Source organism: Pantherophis guttatus, chromosome 6 (assembly GCF_059756535.1).
Source record: "Pantherophis guttatus breed Tessera chromosome 6, ASM5975653v1, whole genome shotgun sequence".
NCBI lineage: Eukaryota > Metazoa > Chordata > Lepidosauria > Squamata > Colubridae > Pantherophis > Pantherophis guttatus.
The window spans coordinates 100,383,795-100,401,436 of NC_142068.1; the positions used below are offsets into that span (position 1 = coordinate 100,383,795).

A 17,642-nucleotide genomic window follows, 5' to 3' on the forward strand; every position below is an offset into this window, starting at 1 on the left:
GATGTTCTATACATACTCCATTCAAACCTCGGAAGTCAACACATAACCGAACCCCACCGTCCTTCTTCTCCCTGAAGAAGACTGGGGCAGCCATCCTAGATCTACTAGGGACGATGAAACCTCGAGCTAAATTTTTGTCGATATATTGTCGTAACTTGGATAATTCTTGTTGGGTCATGGAATACATCCGAGGTTTCGGTAACTTAGCCCCAGGCACCAACTCGATAGCGCAATCCGTAGTCCGATGGGGGGGTAGTACTTCGCATTCCTCTTCACTAAACACGGCTGAAAGGTCTTGGTAAACAATAGGAAAGTCCGGTGTAAGCAACACCTCTGTGGAGGCACAGCTATTGTCCTGTCCCTCATTCGACTGTCCCACTGAAGAAGCAGGGGATGGGACAGCAGGTCCCAAAGGGATTCTAAGCTTACGATAACCTCCCTCCCACCAGATGTGAGGTTGCCATTTATCTAACCATGTGAGACCCAGAATAACTGGCTCTATCATTTTTTCAACCACAATAAACTGGATGGACTCTTGATGTTCACCTATCACCAACAACACTTGTTCAGTTACGTGGTTAGCAGGCGCCCCCCCCAATAATGACCCGTCCATCTGTTCGAACTTCACAGGAACTTTTAGCTTTTTTATCTGTAGGCCCAGAGCATCCACCACACTTCTCCGCACCAGACAACGGGTACATCCAGTGTCTATTAAAGCACCATACTGAAAACCCGTTGTGTTTCGGGGATTCCTCAGCACCACAGGTATGACAAAAGGGAACACAGTTTTGCTCACCATAGGGTCCTCCGGCTCGTTGTCATCACTGTCCCCTGACACCACCGGGAATCTCCCCGCCACAGTGGTTGGTGTAATATCACGAACCTGATGATCTACGACGGACTTTGGTCCTTGAAGTGCTTGGGTACGTTCTTGTGGCTGCCGTGGTCAACCTCTGGTCGCTACCCCCGTAGCCGGCTTTCGGGTTTGTACTCGTACCGGAGGTACAGGACATTCAGCCGCTCTGTGTCCTATCTGATTGCAGCGAAAACAACGAAACGCCGGTCGCTGAGACCTTTCAGGTAGGACGCTGCTGGGCGGAGGTACTTGAACCCGCGTGGTTGGCAGCTTTTCTGAGGCCCTCTCCGTGGGAACCCGTCTCTGTCCCACATTAACTTCCGACCGAGGCCTAAACTCCCGGAGTGTAATGTCCAGTTCAATAGCGGCTTTAAACCAAACAGCCAGGCGCAGAGCCAGGCCTCGGTACGCACAGGCTTGACGTAACTCACGATCCAGCCCCATCCGAAATTGCTGGACTAGCATCCGTTCGGGCCAGTCCCTTAAGCGACTAGCAATTTTCCGGAAATCACGTACATAGTCCTTTGCAGGAACACCCCGCTGTTTGAGGGCTACAAGATCTCCTTCCGCAATTTGTACACTGGAGTCATCCTCAAAAGCAGACCGGAGAGCTTCCAAGAACCTACCCACGTCCACTAGTTCTCTAGCATGGTTGCGATGTAATCCCGCCACCCAGTCTGCTGCATCACCGGTTAACACAGCTGTAATGGCTACCACCATGGCCCATTGTGATGGATACCAGCGACCATACTGGTCTAGATGACTAACCACCTGGCTTAAGAACAACGCCACACGGTCTGGGCTCCCGTCAAAGGTGGCTTGCAGTGCAGGAGGGCCCCAGATTGGAGGTGGTGCCCACATCCCAGGAACCGGGATCCATGCTGGGGGTGGTACAGGCGGTCTGTTCTCCCCATCTCTCCTCAGATCTCCAACGGGCCTCCGTTCCCCCACAGGACGTTGTGCCCACCTTCCAGCTCCTACCTCTCTTCTGGTCGATGGCTGTTCGGAGCCCCTGGTGCTATCCTCCCTCTTAGGCAGGTGGTAGCCCCGGTCTTCGAATTGGCCCTTTCCTTTTCCTGTTTCCTGTTCCCTTCGGAATTTGGGGCTAGCGATGCGAATCTGAGCCTCTGGCCGGGAAAGGCCCTCATCCTGCCAAGACTTGCCTTGTAACGGTTCCGCCCCAGCGGCCCAGGGTTGCCAAGACGGGGCGTCCCGGAAACTCCCTTCTCCAAACCGATCTCTTATGGCATCCATAGCACTGGATTCAGGCCCTGTATTATCATAGCCCCAATCCACCTCTTCCTCGTCCGTCCAACGTCTCTCCCGCCAACCTCTAAATGACGGACCCAATGGGGGGGTAGATGGCCATTGGGGCCCAGTATGAGTAGAACTAGGCCACCAGCCCCCACTGGAAATCTGTCCCGAAGGGTCTAGCCCTTGACTCTGCGCACCAGCCGTCTCCACACAGTCCTCCTCACGTGGCTGGCACAGCTTGGATCTGACTACCGGTTGATGAGGGGTTGCAGTTTGTAGCTTCTCCTCTTCCACAACCACCTCCTCCATGTCAGCCTCTAGAGGGACCTCCAACTCCGAATCACCCAGCGCCGTCCCTTCTGCCATCACCGACAGCCTTTCTCACCGGACTGCAGCTAGGGAACGTAGGCAGTTGAAATTGGTGAGTGGGGGAGCGCTAACTTTCTCTCGGCCAGTCCACCCAACTGCACTGGAAACAAGCCAACACCAGAACGGAATAAAGCAGTTGCAATCCTTTAATTAGGTTCAGCACAGCAAACACAGGCAGGAGAAAGGCACAAGCCGGAAACAAGGTTTAAAGTTAGCGCTACACGCAATCGCAGTGTAGCGCCTTTTATATACACAGCAATAAATCAAGTGGCAATTAAACAGTTAACATCACCCCTCCTTCCCCTAGCTGGCCTGAAGGAGGAGCACAATAAATCAATTAACAATCAAACAGTCAACATCATCCCTCCTTCCTCAAGCTGGCCTGTAGGAGGAGCGCACCTCTGTTACAGCACAAGGCAGCGTCATCTGCAAACACCATGCCCCCCCCATCTCCGATGAAAGAGTTTGCTTCGTTTTGTGTGTGGGTGGTAAAGACTTCTCAAACAGCTGATGACACGCCCCCGGAGAGTCCAACAGCTTGCCCCCTCCTCGTCGTCCTCCCTAGTGATGGCGAGACCCAACCGAGGCTCGACAGCTGTCACTAACAGTCTAGCAATATATGGATATAAATCAGTTCTGGAAGAAAAGAGCTGTAGAAGAGCTAACTTTGCTTCAACTATTTCAGAGATTTAGAACGTAGAATAACAGAGTTGGAAGAGGCCTTGGAGGTCTTCTAGTCCAACCCCCTGCTCAAGCAGGTGACCCCATACCATTTCAGACAAATGGGTGTCCAGTCTCTCCTTAAAAGCCCCCAGAGGTGGAGCATACACAACTTCTGGAGGCTCCATGTAGTGTCTCATGTTTCTCATGTACTTTTCATGCAGTGGAGATTTTTCAGAAAAAATGCTTACGTGTCAGCCTGGCCACATGCCAGATCAGAGCTGGCTTTATAATTATCGAAGACGTGATATTTACTTGAATTTTCTTCATCCGTGCAATTTTCTAGTTCCTCAAAATGATCAAAGGAGGCCTTGTATCTCCTGCATTTGAGGAAATGTGATCTTTTAATGCTCTGTGTGAATATTTTCTTTTCCCAGCCAACACAAATATAAACCTATCATCAAACCGTCAACATTTCTTATTACAGTCTAAGTGCAGTTTACGTATTAAGCTACAGGTAATCCTCAATTTACAACAGTTCATTCAGTGGCCATTGGAAGTTACACAGCACTGAAAAAAAGGGTCTGATGACCATTTTTCACACTTATGACCATTATGACAGCATCCCCAAGGTCACGTGATAAAAATTCAGAGGCTTGGCGACTGACTTGTATTTATGACGGTTGCAGTGTCCCAGGGTCATGTGATCCCTTTTTGTGAGCTGCTGACAAAGTCAAAGCCAGAGTCACTTAACAACCAGGTTACTAGCCACACAACTGCAGTGATTCACTTAACGGTGGCAAGAAAGGTCATAAAACGAGGCAAAACTCACTTAACAAATGTCTCAGTTAGCAACAAATTTTGGGCTCAATTGTAGTTGTAAGTCGCGAATTACCTGAACTAATTAAGTTAAAACTTAAAAACTTAAATAGAACTGCAAGCTGGAACATACAAAATAAAGTGTACAAGGTGAAAAGACACAATCACTTTTGCACTAGTTCGCCGACAGTGAGACACCAATTTTAACAAGCTGTAAAAACAAACTACACTATGAAGAATTACCTTGGGGGTTACATAATTTAAACTTGAAACAGTCCGAATGAGGTGTGGGTTTTATTTTTTAAGAGGTGCGGGAAAGATTGTGTTTGACAGATTATTTGACAGGTTCAGTCAGACAGTATTTTACAAATTAATCTTCCTTAAACAATATTTTTAATGACAAAGCAGATAACTGAAGATAATAAGAGCTGAACTGGCTTTAGTTCAGTTAATTGTTTCAGGGATCCTTGGAGAATATTTTTGGCATCATGTTCCCAGCAACAGCTTTTAAATTGTGCTAAGAAGGCTTTTGTTTTTGCTCCTTGTCATTTCTGCATTTTTAGACAGTTCTGGTGCACCACTGTTAACTTACCTTTCATGTCCACATTAGCAACAGAATGGTGTAGAATTAGAAGTTATCTTCATAATTATGTGTTTGATTCTTCCTTCTTTGCAAAGTATTTGAAAAACTATTTTCAAAATTACTTAAGTAAAAAAAAAAGGTATTGTTTTTTTAAAAAGGGGTTGATTTTTATCCACCTTGTTTTTAAAGCCATGATATAATCACCTCAAAAAAACAAAACAAAACAGTAAGCTGTGTTTAATTTAGTTGGCAGAAGGTCGTTCTAAGCAACTCTTCCCTCATTAAATAAAATTAGGCTGGGAAGGAAGACTGAGAAAGTTTTCAGGATCTGTTAAAATTCAGCAGTATAATCTGCAATCAAGATTTGCAATAATGCCAACGGGAGGTGTTTGCATCCCTGCTAGAATTGTTGCAAGCAAAATCTTGAGCGTATGCAGATGCATGGAGTCCAGTGTCACAACAATCAACAAACAATGCACAAAGATACAGTTGTTTAAATCAGCCTCCCCCATTTTTTTCTGAGTGTCTGGCGCTTCAGCTCCCAGGGCATGAGGTTATCAGCCTTGCTGTCTAGGGATTATGGGAATTTGAGTCCAACTGAACTGGAAGATGTGATCTTGGATTCCTTTCTCCCTTCCTCCCTCCCTTCTCCCCTCGTCTTTCTTTTTTCTTTCTTTTCTCTCTCTCTTTCTTTTTCTCTCTCTCTCCCTCCCTCCTTTCTTTCCCTCCCTCCCTCCCTCTTCTCTTTCTTGTCAAGTAGGCTGCTAATGTTTTTAATTAACATTTGTAAGCCTAAGTGTGACACCTCCTTTACATACTGGTGAATCGTGTCTTAATTCAGATCCCTCCTTGTGATAACCTCACCCAAGACTCCTGATCCCTAGGGAACTGCGTTCTTTGTACAATTGTCTAATCACCCAGCCCTGTTTCCACACAAGGCGTGTTGGGTAAGATCTTGCTTGGAGCAACTCACTGGAGAGAACGCCAAGGTTCCTCTGGCTGGCAACCAGCCTGTCCTACCCACGTTTTGTTTTAAGAGGGGCTGAATTAACATCTCCCTGTTTCCTGGAGACTTTTCCTGCGGAACCTGCCTTCTACTTGCTCAGAGAGCTTTTGAGTTCTCAAAGGGGAAGGTCTTCAGGTCTCCAAAAGTTTAGCATCCATGTGAGAGCCGGTAGGTGTCTCTTTTTATTCCTATGATATATTTGGAATTCAAGCCAAACTCTGAAGACCGCCATAGCCTCCTCCAATGTATTCCATGCTACTTCTCATCCGTGTTTCATACTAGAAGGAAAGGCTATTTGGTGGAGCTACCCCCCCCCCATCTTGTCCTAAAATTATGTGAATGTTTCTTCTTCATTCATTGGGGAAGGTGCTTAAGTTGAATTTTAATACAGCCACATAAAAGGAACTCTGGTATTTGTCATGGAAAGCACCAAGGCTTTATGAAACCAAAATAATCCAGAAATTATTAAGAATAGTTAAGAATTTCTGCAAAGCCAAAACCTTAACACTGGATCAGCATATAATGCAATAAAATTGAATTATAGAATATATACAATAGAATAGAATTGAGGCAATGGGATACGCTGTATGGAGGGGTTAGTACTTGTTTATTTTGCTTACTGTTGTTAAGGAAAGGTAGATTATAATGATAAATGCAATGTTTTAGTTTTTTATGTAAGCAATGCATATTGTATTTGGATTATTTTATTCTTTTTAAGTCAGAATGATAATAGGATATGGATTCTATATCCTACAAAAAAGGTAGGAAAATAACAGGGAGAAAAGTGATTCTGCTTTTTGTAGGGGATGTTCATTATCGGTGGTCCTCGATTTACGATGGCAGTTGGGGACAGAATTTCCATTGCTAAGCGAGGCAGTTGTAGAGTGAATCATGTCTGACTTTACAACCTATTTTAGCCACATTTAAGCAAATCACTGCAGTTGTTAAGTGAATCACACGGTCGTTACGTGAATAGTTTCCCCCTCCCCATTGATTTTGCTTGTAGGAGGCCAATTGGGAAGGTCACAAATGATGGTCACGTGATCCCCAGGACACCTGTTGCCAAGCAATCGAATTTTGATGTGACCATGGGGCTGCTGAAGCAGTTATGAGTGCAAGGACTGGTCATAAATCTCTCTTTTTTTTCCAGTGCCGTTGTAAATGATCATACATTGAGGACTAGCTGCATAGCTAGTGCTTACATTTTGCTCTAGTGCGGTCTGAAGTACTAGGAAGGTTTAACAGTTGTTGCAGTGTACAAAATGCTCTGGAAGATGTACATAAAGGTAGACTAAGCTACTTTATCCAAGTTCAGACTATTGATTCATTGAAAAAAAAAATTTGGGAAAAATATTGAATATTGAAATATTGAAAAATATTGGAAAAAGTGCAGAGAAGAGCAACTAAGATAATTAAAGAGCTGGAGACAAAAACATACAAAGAACCATTGCAGGATTTGGGTTTGGCTAGTCTAGAGGAAGGAAGGATTAGGGGGGACATGATAGTGGTATTCCAGTATTTGAGGGGCTGCAACAAAGAAGAGGGGGGTCAAATTATTCTCTAAAGCACCTGAAGGCAGGAGAAGAAGCAATGGGTGGAAACTAATCGATAGAAGCAACCTGGAATTAAAGAGGAACTTCCTAACGGTGAGGGCAATTAACCAGTGGAACAAGCTTGCCTCCAGAGGTTGTAGATGCTCCATCACTGAAGGTTTTAAAGAAGACACTGGACAGCCGCTTATCTGAAATTGTATAGGGCCCCCTGCTTGAGCAGGGGGTTGGACTACAAGACCTCCAAGGTCCCTTCCAGCTCTATCCTGATTGATATAATTGGGTAGATAGCAGCAGCTATCCAACCTTGGCTGATCTGAAAAAACTTAAGCAAAGATTCAAACTAATTATACTTAGATGGACAACTGCAAGAAATCCCAGGGCTCCAGACCAGATGGGGAAGTCCAGAAAACATTTCAGAAAAAGGGTATAGCAAACTACTTTGAATACTGGGTTCTTGGTATTCTCCATGCTTGCTTCTCTTCTGCAGATGTTTCATTACCAACCTAGGTTTGTTTATTCATTACACAAGTAAAGTAAGGCATACTATATGGCACAAAATTTAAAATATTTTAAATTTAAAACCAGGCTAGGTGACATGCAATCCGAAGAAAACTCAGAAAATACCAAGGACCCAACAATTCAACCTTGGAGCCACATATGTTCTCCATTGTGGCACCAACATTGTTGTTCTTGTCAGGACAATTTCTTGGAAGGTCACCAGAAGTTGAGCTTGACCCAAGGGAGACTTTCTCTTCTCACTTCTGTTCTTCCTGTTGCCAATTCAGGAGACCCTACAAGACAGATTTGCAACAGGGCAGACGTCAAAACATCTTCCTATTAGTTGTGTACTTCTGTGAAACCTCTAAAGCATCACAACATCAGTGGGTTCTGGGCAGTAATGGGATTCAAATCCCGTCGCTACGATTCACTCGTGGGTGCGTGCGCACTTGCACTCGCGCACAATGCTTCTGAGCATGTACAGAGACGTCCGAGCAGGTGAGTGGAGCCTCCTGCTGCCACCGCTACTGGTTCATCTGATCCGGGGCAAACCAGTAGCAATCTACCACTGGTTCGGGGTGGTGTTGCCTCTTTCTCATTGCAGATAGCACCAAGCATGGATTAATGTCACAGTCAGCAATTTTCCAGATTAAAGATAGTCTTAGTGTTTGCATTACACATGCACAATTATGTGCTATTTGTGGCCTAGAGATAGAGCTCTTGCCTCACAATCAGGAGTTTGTGAGTTCAATCTTGGGTAGAGGCAGATGTAGGGTTTCCTGCTTGGGCAGGACTAGATGACCTGCAAGGTCCCTTCCAACTCTGTTAATCTGTTATATGAGACGAACAAAGCTGTTAAAAAAACCCTGCTTAAACACTGTCACAAACATTTGACAAAGAAATTTATATTTCAGGAAAACTGGGAATGATGGATGGTTCAGTGTTTTTAATTTTTTGAACTACACACTAGGCAGAAACTTAGGATCTATCCAAAGGATGTAAACCTGAATTGTGAAGTAACTAGATTAGGTTCAAAGAATTCTAAACATCTGGAAAATGCTTATGTGGGAGAAGATTGGTTCCAGCATTAATAATATTATTCAGCTGTTAACCAATTGTGGACACAAAATTTAAACCTTGGATTTCTTTTTTAAAAAATGCTAACTTCATAGATATTAGTTTGGCTAGAATTTCATTGAATGATGATAAGAGAAACAAGTTTGCTTGGAGTTGGGCAGTATACATTTAATAAATCATTATTTTGCATTCAGTCATAAGCAGTAATAATAAATTTGATGGGCATAATGCTAGGTAGCTAGTTAAGCTTCTATTCTTCCAGTTCCACCCTTCATAGACTTGCCAGTAGACAACTGTTCTTTCATTAGCAAGTATGGGCTACCCCTTTAGAACCCAGAAAGCCTGGGATAAATCTAGATTAAAGTAGAGTTTGTCATTTGCTGAGACTTAGTTTGAGGCTTTGATGTTCCTCAGGATCTGGGTCATCGCAGCACTCGATGGCATAAATTCAGGTGGCCAATTTTTAGCATTATTTGGCTTTCCTTGCTTTCACTTCCTTAAAGCTCATACAAAGAAATAAATACAAATACAAAGAAATAAAAAGACATGAAAAACAAGAAAAGGGGAAAAAAGAGATAATAGTGTAAAGGGAGAAAAGAAAAGAAAAAGGCACTGACTTCAGAAGCTTCAGAAGAGAATATTATAACCACAACTTTTACACAACAGTATGTCCAAGCCATTTCTATAACCATAAGCCTATGTAGTTAACAAAAACAAAATCAAAGTTTCTTTTTTTTTTTCATTGCAAGCACAAAATCCGGAAGCAATTTCAGAATAAAGACAAAATTACATATATTCTCTCCTTTGGATAAAAGAATCAATTTGACCATCTCTGCTTCTCTTTGTTTTGGGGAATAATACAGCATTTTTATTTTTTTATTTTTTTTAACCCTAAAGGGAGAAAACATTTCTTTCTTTCTTTCTTTTTTTAGTTTTGGTATTTTACTAATTATAGGTCCAATTAAGTCCATTTAGTTCATGACATTCGAATCTCTCCCTCGAGTTTATCCTCATGCAATGGAACTTTTTTCTTTTCTTATTTCAAAATCTAATCAATAGTATTTTACAGACTTTGGAAATTATTCAGCATTACTTAAAGAAACAGAACATGCATTTTCCTACTCATTTTATACATACAAAACTGACTTAAAACTTCCTTTCAGTGCATATATCACACTTTTAAAATCTGTTCTAATTAATTAATTAGACATTCAATTTAAGTTATTCCTTCCAGCTCGTCTTCATTTCCTTTTAAAAATTTTAAAATCTTTTGGGCAGCTGGGGTGACCGGTCTTTCCTTCATTTTCTAGAGATGTCTTTACCGATTGACCTCTCCGTAGCAATGTGGACGCTCGGACTTGGAGCCATCGGGGCTGCTGTAACAGGGATGATCCTCGCCAACACGGATTTGTTTCTCCCTAAAGCAGAAATGGCCTCAATGGACTTTCTAGAAGAAATTGATCTGAAGACTCTGGGCCAAGGTAAGACTTAGAAGGAAGATCCTTCACCATGTTGTGACCTAGGATCTCTTAGTCATTACAGGACACAATTAGTCTCAAACAAAACTATTTTATTATAACAGCTGAGAATTACTTCATTCCCAGCTTAGTCCAAATTAATTCCAAAACAAGTCCTTCAGAAAAAGTCCTTCGGGCTTATCACAAACCTTTATCTTCTTTGGCACCTTGCCAAAGGCCTTTCTTGGCAAAGCCCCACAAAGTTCAGAAACGAGATGCCAACTGGAAAACAGATTTAGCAACGTTGCTTTCCTACAAAGACCCCAAGAGCCTTTGCTGCTCTTTTAAGCCTTATGGGAGGGGCCAATCATCTCCTGGCCTTACTCCCAAGTCATCCTTTTTGCTTTAGCTGCTCTTGCCTTCTGGCAGCTCTGCGCATGCGTGCGCTAGGAACAGGCTCTGCCTGTTCCTCTGCCTCTCTGCTGTCCGACTCTGGAGGCTCCGGAGTCCGCACATCACTCCCAGATGGCCCGGCCCTATCTCTGCCTCCGACGCAGAGCCCTCGTCCGGGCCTTCCCCAGACTCCAGGACTGGCTCATGGTCCTCCCCAGCCTCCTCACTGTCTGACTCCGCTGCCAGCTCCGCGGGCTGCTGGTGGACCAGAACACACCAGTTCCTAATTGCAAATTATAGAAATGCACCGGAGAGACAAATCTACTTTTTTTCCGGAGTGAGTAAAGGGCTAATAGCAAACCTCAGATTTTACTCTGCTAGAGAGATGTAGAGGTGGAAACATTCATCACTTGGAAAATTGTCTAGAGTTTCATTTCATTTACGTGTGAAGTTTGTTTTTTCAGAAAAAAGCACCCCCTTTCCACTCAAAATACAAGAATGTATACAAAAATACATTCCCTCTTGTGTTCCAGTTGTGGTTCTGTAAGTCTAAATATTCTCAGTCATCCAGGTCATGATTGTCCCAAAGGTGCTTTTTGAAGAGCAACTGGACTTTCTTGTTTTTTTCTTTGAAGACGTTTCACTTCTTACCCAAGAAGCTTCTTCAGTTTCTTGGATGAGAAGCGAAACGTCTTCAAAGAAAAAACAAGAAAGTCCAGTTGCCTCCTGAAAAAACACCTTTGTGGTTCTATAGTTTGGGAACAGAAGGTGGGGCTTAGTTTGGAAAATAGGTGAACTTGTGGACTTTTAGAATTCAGGTGTTCTTCCAAAACACTCTTCAGAAGAAAGTAAATGCAAATGGAGTTAAAATAGCACAGACTTTCTTCCACTTGCTGTTCTTCAATATATTGGGTTACAACTCCTGGGAAGCATGGCTCAAACTGACCCAATAGATGGTAATAGAATTAATTGTCTCCAGATCATTTCTTCATGATTTTAGGTACGCTTTGATTGATCTTGAAAAGCCAAGCAGAGTCGGACTTGTTTAGAAGTTGGATGGGAGAATCTCAGAGTTACAGGCTACCAATAGAAGCAAATATTTGTAGCTCAGGGTTCAATTGTGGGGTCCTTGGTGCTTTCTAAGCTTGGTTGTTTTCTAAATAGCATCATCAGTGCTAGTGGTCCTAACCTTGATGATGTTACCTAGTTTGGTAATCACTTCCATCTTGGCTGCTAAAACAACAATCTGGACTTCTCCATGAGTTTACCAGGATGTGAGCACAATTTAAAGGATCTTCACTTTAACTTTCTTTCCCTGGACCTCAAGGAGAACAGAGAACATTCAAAGCCAAGGATCTGTGGAAGATGAAGGGTGCGGTCATCATGGCGGTGAGGCGGCCTGGATGATTTTTGTGCAGAGAGGTAATGTATGTTCTCCAGTAGAACAGAATTGATTGAAACCAGCTGCCCTATTGACTTGCCCATCAGTTATTGTCTTGGACAGAAATCACAGCTTGGGTGCTTGATGTGCTGTCTACATTTTCTGAATACTAATGTACCAACAAGACTCGCCTAGACACAAAAATGCAGTGATAACACTCTAGCAAAACTATGCCGTGATCTGGTGCTATGTGCAGGAGACTTATAATAGAATCACTAATAATACTAATTCATAATGCAAGAGAAGATACTTCTCCATGTTAGTTATAGGTCACATTTAGAAATGCATTGTTTAATGAGAATGGAATGTTCTATATATTAGTATCTAGGCCATTTATCCAGTTAAACAGAGTATTCGTTAGTTGGAGAAAATCTGATTTCCTCTCAATCTGAAATCCCATTTCCTCTCAAATGGCAGCTAGTCATTACATGATCCAATGTTTGGTGAGGAGTATCATAGTCACATTCAGGAAAGAATCTTCTGCCCCATTTAAACAGACTTGACACATGCCATGCATGGTGCAGACCCTATTCAGATCTATCTGAACAGGTTAGTAGAACAGTAATAGCATTTAAGCTTATATATCACTTCACAGTGCTTTACAGCCCTCTCTAAGTGGTTTACAGAGTCAGCCTCTTGCCCCCAAACAATCTGGGTCCTCATTTTACCAACCTCGGAAGGATGGAAGGCCAAGTCAACCTTGAGCCGGTTAGGGTTGAACTGCTGGCAGTGAGCAGAGTCAGCCTGCAATACTGCATTCTAACCACTGTGCCACCACAACTATTCATGAATGAATGAATGAATGAATGAATCTAAAGGACAATTTTCTGAAATAAAGGATCAGCGTTTACAAGAAAGGAAATAGGATCATTATATAGGAATAGAATAGATCTACAGGAGAGGAATAAAGCTAATAGCAATAACACTTAGACTTACATCCCATACATTTCATGTTTTTTTACAGCCCTCTCTAAGCAGTTTATAGAATTAGCCTATTGCCCCCAATAATCTGGGTCTTCATTTTACCAACCTCAGAAGGATGGAAGGCTGAGTCAACTTTGAGCCAGCCGGTCAGGATCAAATTGCTGGCTGTAGGTAATGAGTTAGCCTGCAATACTGCATTCTAACCACTGCGCCACCAGAGCTTAGAAATGGTTAATAAAGTATATGAGATGTGGGATAAAATATTTCATTGGCCTTCAGTAGAGCTGTGAAACTTTAACAAGCATTGGATCATGATGATAGATGGTCTGGTTCTGTTACAAGAATGTTTTGCTATATCCAGCCTTGGGTAGGTATTGCTTTGGTTTAGATATATTCATTCAGGACTGTATTTATATTGAGGTAGTCTGCCCATAGTTCACAAATTTTAAAATGAATGAATGCACCTCAAACTGGATAAAATGTAGCCTAGCTTGCATAGCAATAGCACTTAGACTTACCGCTTTTACAGTGCTTTACAACCCTCTCTAAGTGGTTTACAGAGTCAGCTTCTTGCCCCCAACAATCTGGGTCCTCATTTTACCGACCTTGGAATGGAAGACTGAGTCAACCTTGAGCCTGGTGAGATTCGAACTGCCAAATTGCAGTACTGCATTCTAAGCACTGTGCGGCTCATATTTTTGATAAAACCCATGAGGTTGTAAACAATCAAACCTTATGGATGAATAGAACACGGAAGGAGGCTGGAAAGAAGGACCTGTCTCCAAGTTGATACAACTTGGTTCATGATAATCTTGGATCATGAGCCTTCTCCGTTACCACCACTGTGCACACAACATGTGAACAATAATTCCAGCTTGTGTACCAAGTTCTTGGATAACCTACCCCACCTGAATGACTTTGCCCCAGAAGTTGTGGCTGCGCCATCACTGGAGGTTTTTAAGAAGAGATTGGACAGCCTTTTGTCTGAAACAGTATAGAGTCTTTTGCTTGAGCAAGGGGTTGGACTAGAAGATCTCCAAAGTCCCTTCCAACTCTTGTTACTCTGTTATATTGGCCAGAAAGCAAGGCTTTTTCCAGTAATAGGTTTGGTAAGATTTATTGAAAGAGGATAGAATAAGATTATGGAAATCTCAGCAACTCATTTCATCTGGTGTCTTTTTATTTATAATTCTCCTGTAAACATGATTATAAGTTTGTTCTGTTAACTGAGAATGGAGGAATGTTCAGTTAGTTAGAATGCAAATCTTCCTCTGGTTTCAAGCATACCATTATATTCTGTGTTCCTTAGCTGCCAATCCTTTGGGCAGTGAATCAAAAGGAACACAGAAGAGCAAAGCTTTTAAACATTTCTAAATCTATGTTAAAAAGAAAAACACCTGGCAGGTACAGGAAAATTGGACAAAAATAAAATGGCAAAGAACAAAAGGCTGTATAATCTCTAGGAGCACAAAAGGCAGAGAACGGGGATTTGAAAACATGAAACCGAAAAGAAGAAACACTGCAGTTTAGCAGAGACAGCAGCTTATTAAACTGGAAATAGGCCAGATACCTAGCGGGATGACTGGTTTGAACTGGCTTAGCAGGAGTTATTGGTACAGGTTCACAGTCATGGACAATCCCTGGAAGAGCTGCCACAGGGAAGAGGCGATTAACTATTCTGCAAGGCCCTGAAGGCAGGACAAGAAACAATGTGTGGAACCTTGTTAAAGAGATCCAACTTGAAATTTCTTGGCAGAACAACTATAGAACAGCTGCTTCCCAGAGTTGTGGATGTTCCATCACTGGAAGTTTTTAAAGAACGATTAGACAACATTTGTCCAGGATGTCCCAAAGGTACTTTTTTTTAAGAGGCAACTGGACTTTCTGTTTTTTCTTTGAAGATGTTTCGCTTCTCATCGAAGAAGCTTCTTCAGCTCTGACTGGATGGTGGGGAACGGAAGGATTTATATTCCTTGCACACAGCTGGTCATTTGCATCCTTTCAGAGAGTCGTTGAGGCCACTTGGAGGTTTGTCTGTGTCCTCAGGGACACCTGAATAGTGCAAATGGGTTGTGGAGCTGTGCTTTCTGCAGGATGTTTCCACCCTGTGTCTCGTCATGATGAACACAGGCACAGGAACTTGTGAACGGACACAAGTGGCCTCAACGACTCTCTGAAAGGATGCAAATGATCAGCTGTCTGACAAAATAACGTGACACTATGTTAAGTGGAGTCTTACATTGAGATACCATTACTATTTTAAGTGATTCCTGTTTTCCACATTTGTCATTCTTTTCTTACCTATCTTCCTCAACCTAGTAAAACAACACATCTCATTCCTGCAATCTGATTTTCCTATGGGGGCAGAAGGTTTATGTGTTTGTTGTTTTCGTGTGTGTGTGTTTCAGAGCATGAAATCCTAGGAGCAACCTGAAGTTGTTTACCCCAAGTACAAATGCTGGATCTTAGAAAGAACTAAATCAAGACAAGTTTAGACCAGTTTTTAAGAATATCCCTTTACATGCCAATTGCTTGCTCAGGGCCCCAAGGAGCTTCTAGTAGTTATGGGTATTATTTGGGCAGCTGGAAAGGAAAACAGCTTATGGTTTGTTAGCTTCTGCTTAGAAATTCAAAATAAAATCCCCTTCTGAGTCATGCTGCGCTTTTAGTGAATTCACAAACACATCCGTGTTAATTTTCTTCTTCTGCCTTTTTTCAAGATTGTGTGTGTGGTTTTTTTTTTTTTAACAAACAGCCTAGCTTACAACCCTGGAATTTTGTGGTGGTTTCTTTTCTTTATGTATTAAACTTGTATGCAAAAGGCAGCTTACAGGCATTGCTTAAAATGCCCTATAAAACATTAAAACAATTAAAAGATCTTAAAATTAAAAAATCCTATTAAACCTCAGCAGGATAGAGAGGGAAGGGAGCAAAGTGCACAAAGGACAGAGGTAGGATGTTCTCTGCTCCATTAGAAGTAGAGCCGTTAACAATAGTTGGGTACCTAGTTGGTCAAAGGAGGAAGAATTTGAGGTTGATATGTAAAGTTTAGGTTACTATAGGAAAAAACTCAGGGAAGCTAAACTTGTTGTAACCTGGCTCTTCCTAAACCAACATTCCTTTGGAGAAGAAGATAAATTCAGTTAACCATGCAGACATTCTCATCCTCCAGACCTCTGAGTTCTTGACAAGTTGGAATGTTTGACTTGATTCAGATATCCCTAAAGCAGGATGAGGCAGCAATTTCCTATTGGAAGACAGCAAAAGCAATAGCACTTAGACCAGTGGTGGGTTCCAACTGGTGTTACCACTGGTTCTCTTTGCACACGCTCTTTGCGCACAATCTTAATGATTTTCTCCCTTAATTCTGTTTCTTCTTCTTCTTCTTCTTCTTCTTCTTCTTCTTCTTCTTCTTCTTCTTCTTCTTCTTCTTCTTCTTCTTCTTCTTCTTCTTCTTCTTCTTCTTCTTCTTCTTCTTCTTCTTCTTCTTCTTCTTCTTCTTCTTCCTTTTATATTTATTGTATCTTTTCTCCTGAATCCTTTCTCTTAACTTTTGAGTTTATTACTTGGATAATTCTCCCCCAGCTTTTACCTAATCTTTTTCCATTTCCTTCGCTTCCCTTTAAGTGATTCTTTTTGGGGGGATATTCCCTCCCATCCATTCTTTTTTTGTCACTGTAAATCCCAGTATAATCATCTTAACTTTTTACCTTCAATTCCTTTTCCTTCAATATTATTTTCTTGCTTCTCATTTATATTCTCTTTTACCTGTTTCATGTGTTCTAGCAAAGTTTCTGACTTTTTATTTTATTTAATAATTCACGCATGTTTTTAAGCATCTCAATTCCTCATATATCCAAGGCTCCATGTTATCAATTTAAAAATTATTAATATTTTAACTTATGTTTAATTAAGGTTTAACTCCATAGTCTCTTTTTTATTTCCAGATAATATCCAGTTCAAATGTTTGTCCAATCCACTCCAATTTAAAGCTTTGTTGTTTTTCACCTCCTTTAAAAATTGAGACCAAGCAGTTTAAAAAGAAACAAATACTTCTTAAAGTTTCTCACAGTCGTCAAGGTCACTGCAGTTATTTCCTTCAATTTTCAGGCTGGTTGTTGTAGTGCTTTCTTTCCACCAGCAATGTCTCCAATCCACAATTCCTAGAACAACAAAGTATCAAGCTTACAAAAATGTTTTAAATCCACATAGAAAATACTTTCTCTCAGATTTCTTTTCATTTTAATGATTTTAATTTCTCCAAATTCAGTTTTAAATCCAATTGTAAAATTTCCTTTCTTAGGCTTTAATACTTTGACCTCCTCTTTATTCTTCCTTCAAATATCAAAACTGTCAGAAATAATTCAAATCCTCATTAAAAGGTGCTTTCCCTCGGCTTTCTTTTTCTTGTATTAGTTTTAATTTCTCCAAGTCCAATTTTAAATCCAAATATAAAGTTTTCTTTTTCGGGCTTTAGTACTTTAACTACCTCTTTGTTCTTCTCCCTCCATTAAAATCCCCGTGCCAATTAGCCGCTTGTTTCCTCGCCGGGACACCTTTTAAAGTTTTTAAAAATTTCCTTTTTTACCTGTGAGTTGGCCAATCACTCACCCAGTACCAGTACTCCGTTCAGACACCGCTCCTGCACAAAATCTTATTGCCCCAACTTCAAAGCGGTCTTTTTAATGGCCGCCACCCCGCCACCGGTTCGAAGAGCTGCCTCTGACCTTTCGAGGAACTTGCCTGTTCCTC

The 17,642-nt window shown here is 41.8% G+C and overlaps 1 protein-coding gene across 6 annotated transcripts in view; it reads left to right on the plus strand.

Annotated features, from left to right (window-relative positions):
• PRXL2A (peroxiredoxin like 2A) overlaps positions 1-17,642 on the plus strand; it is a 35,105-nt gene that overhangs the window by 9,571 nt on the left and 7,892 nt on the right. For 5 of the 6 annotated variants that reach the window (XM_034434735.3, XM_034434734.3, XM_034434739.3 and 2 more), the window contains exons 2-3: positions 9,986-10,156; positions 11,853-11,947. In XM_034434735.3, the coding sequence (XP_034290626.1) occupies positions 9,988-10,156; positions 11,853-11,947 (264 nt within the window). In that variant the 5' untranslated portion in view covers positions 9,986-9,987. Of the gene's footprint in view, positions 1-5,474; positions 5,716-9,985; positions 10,157-11,852; positions 11,948-17,642 lie in introns of those variants that run through there. The other variant, XM_034434736.3, reaches the window with a different exon arrangement.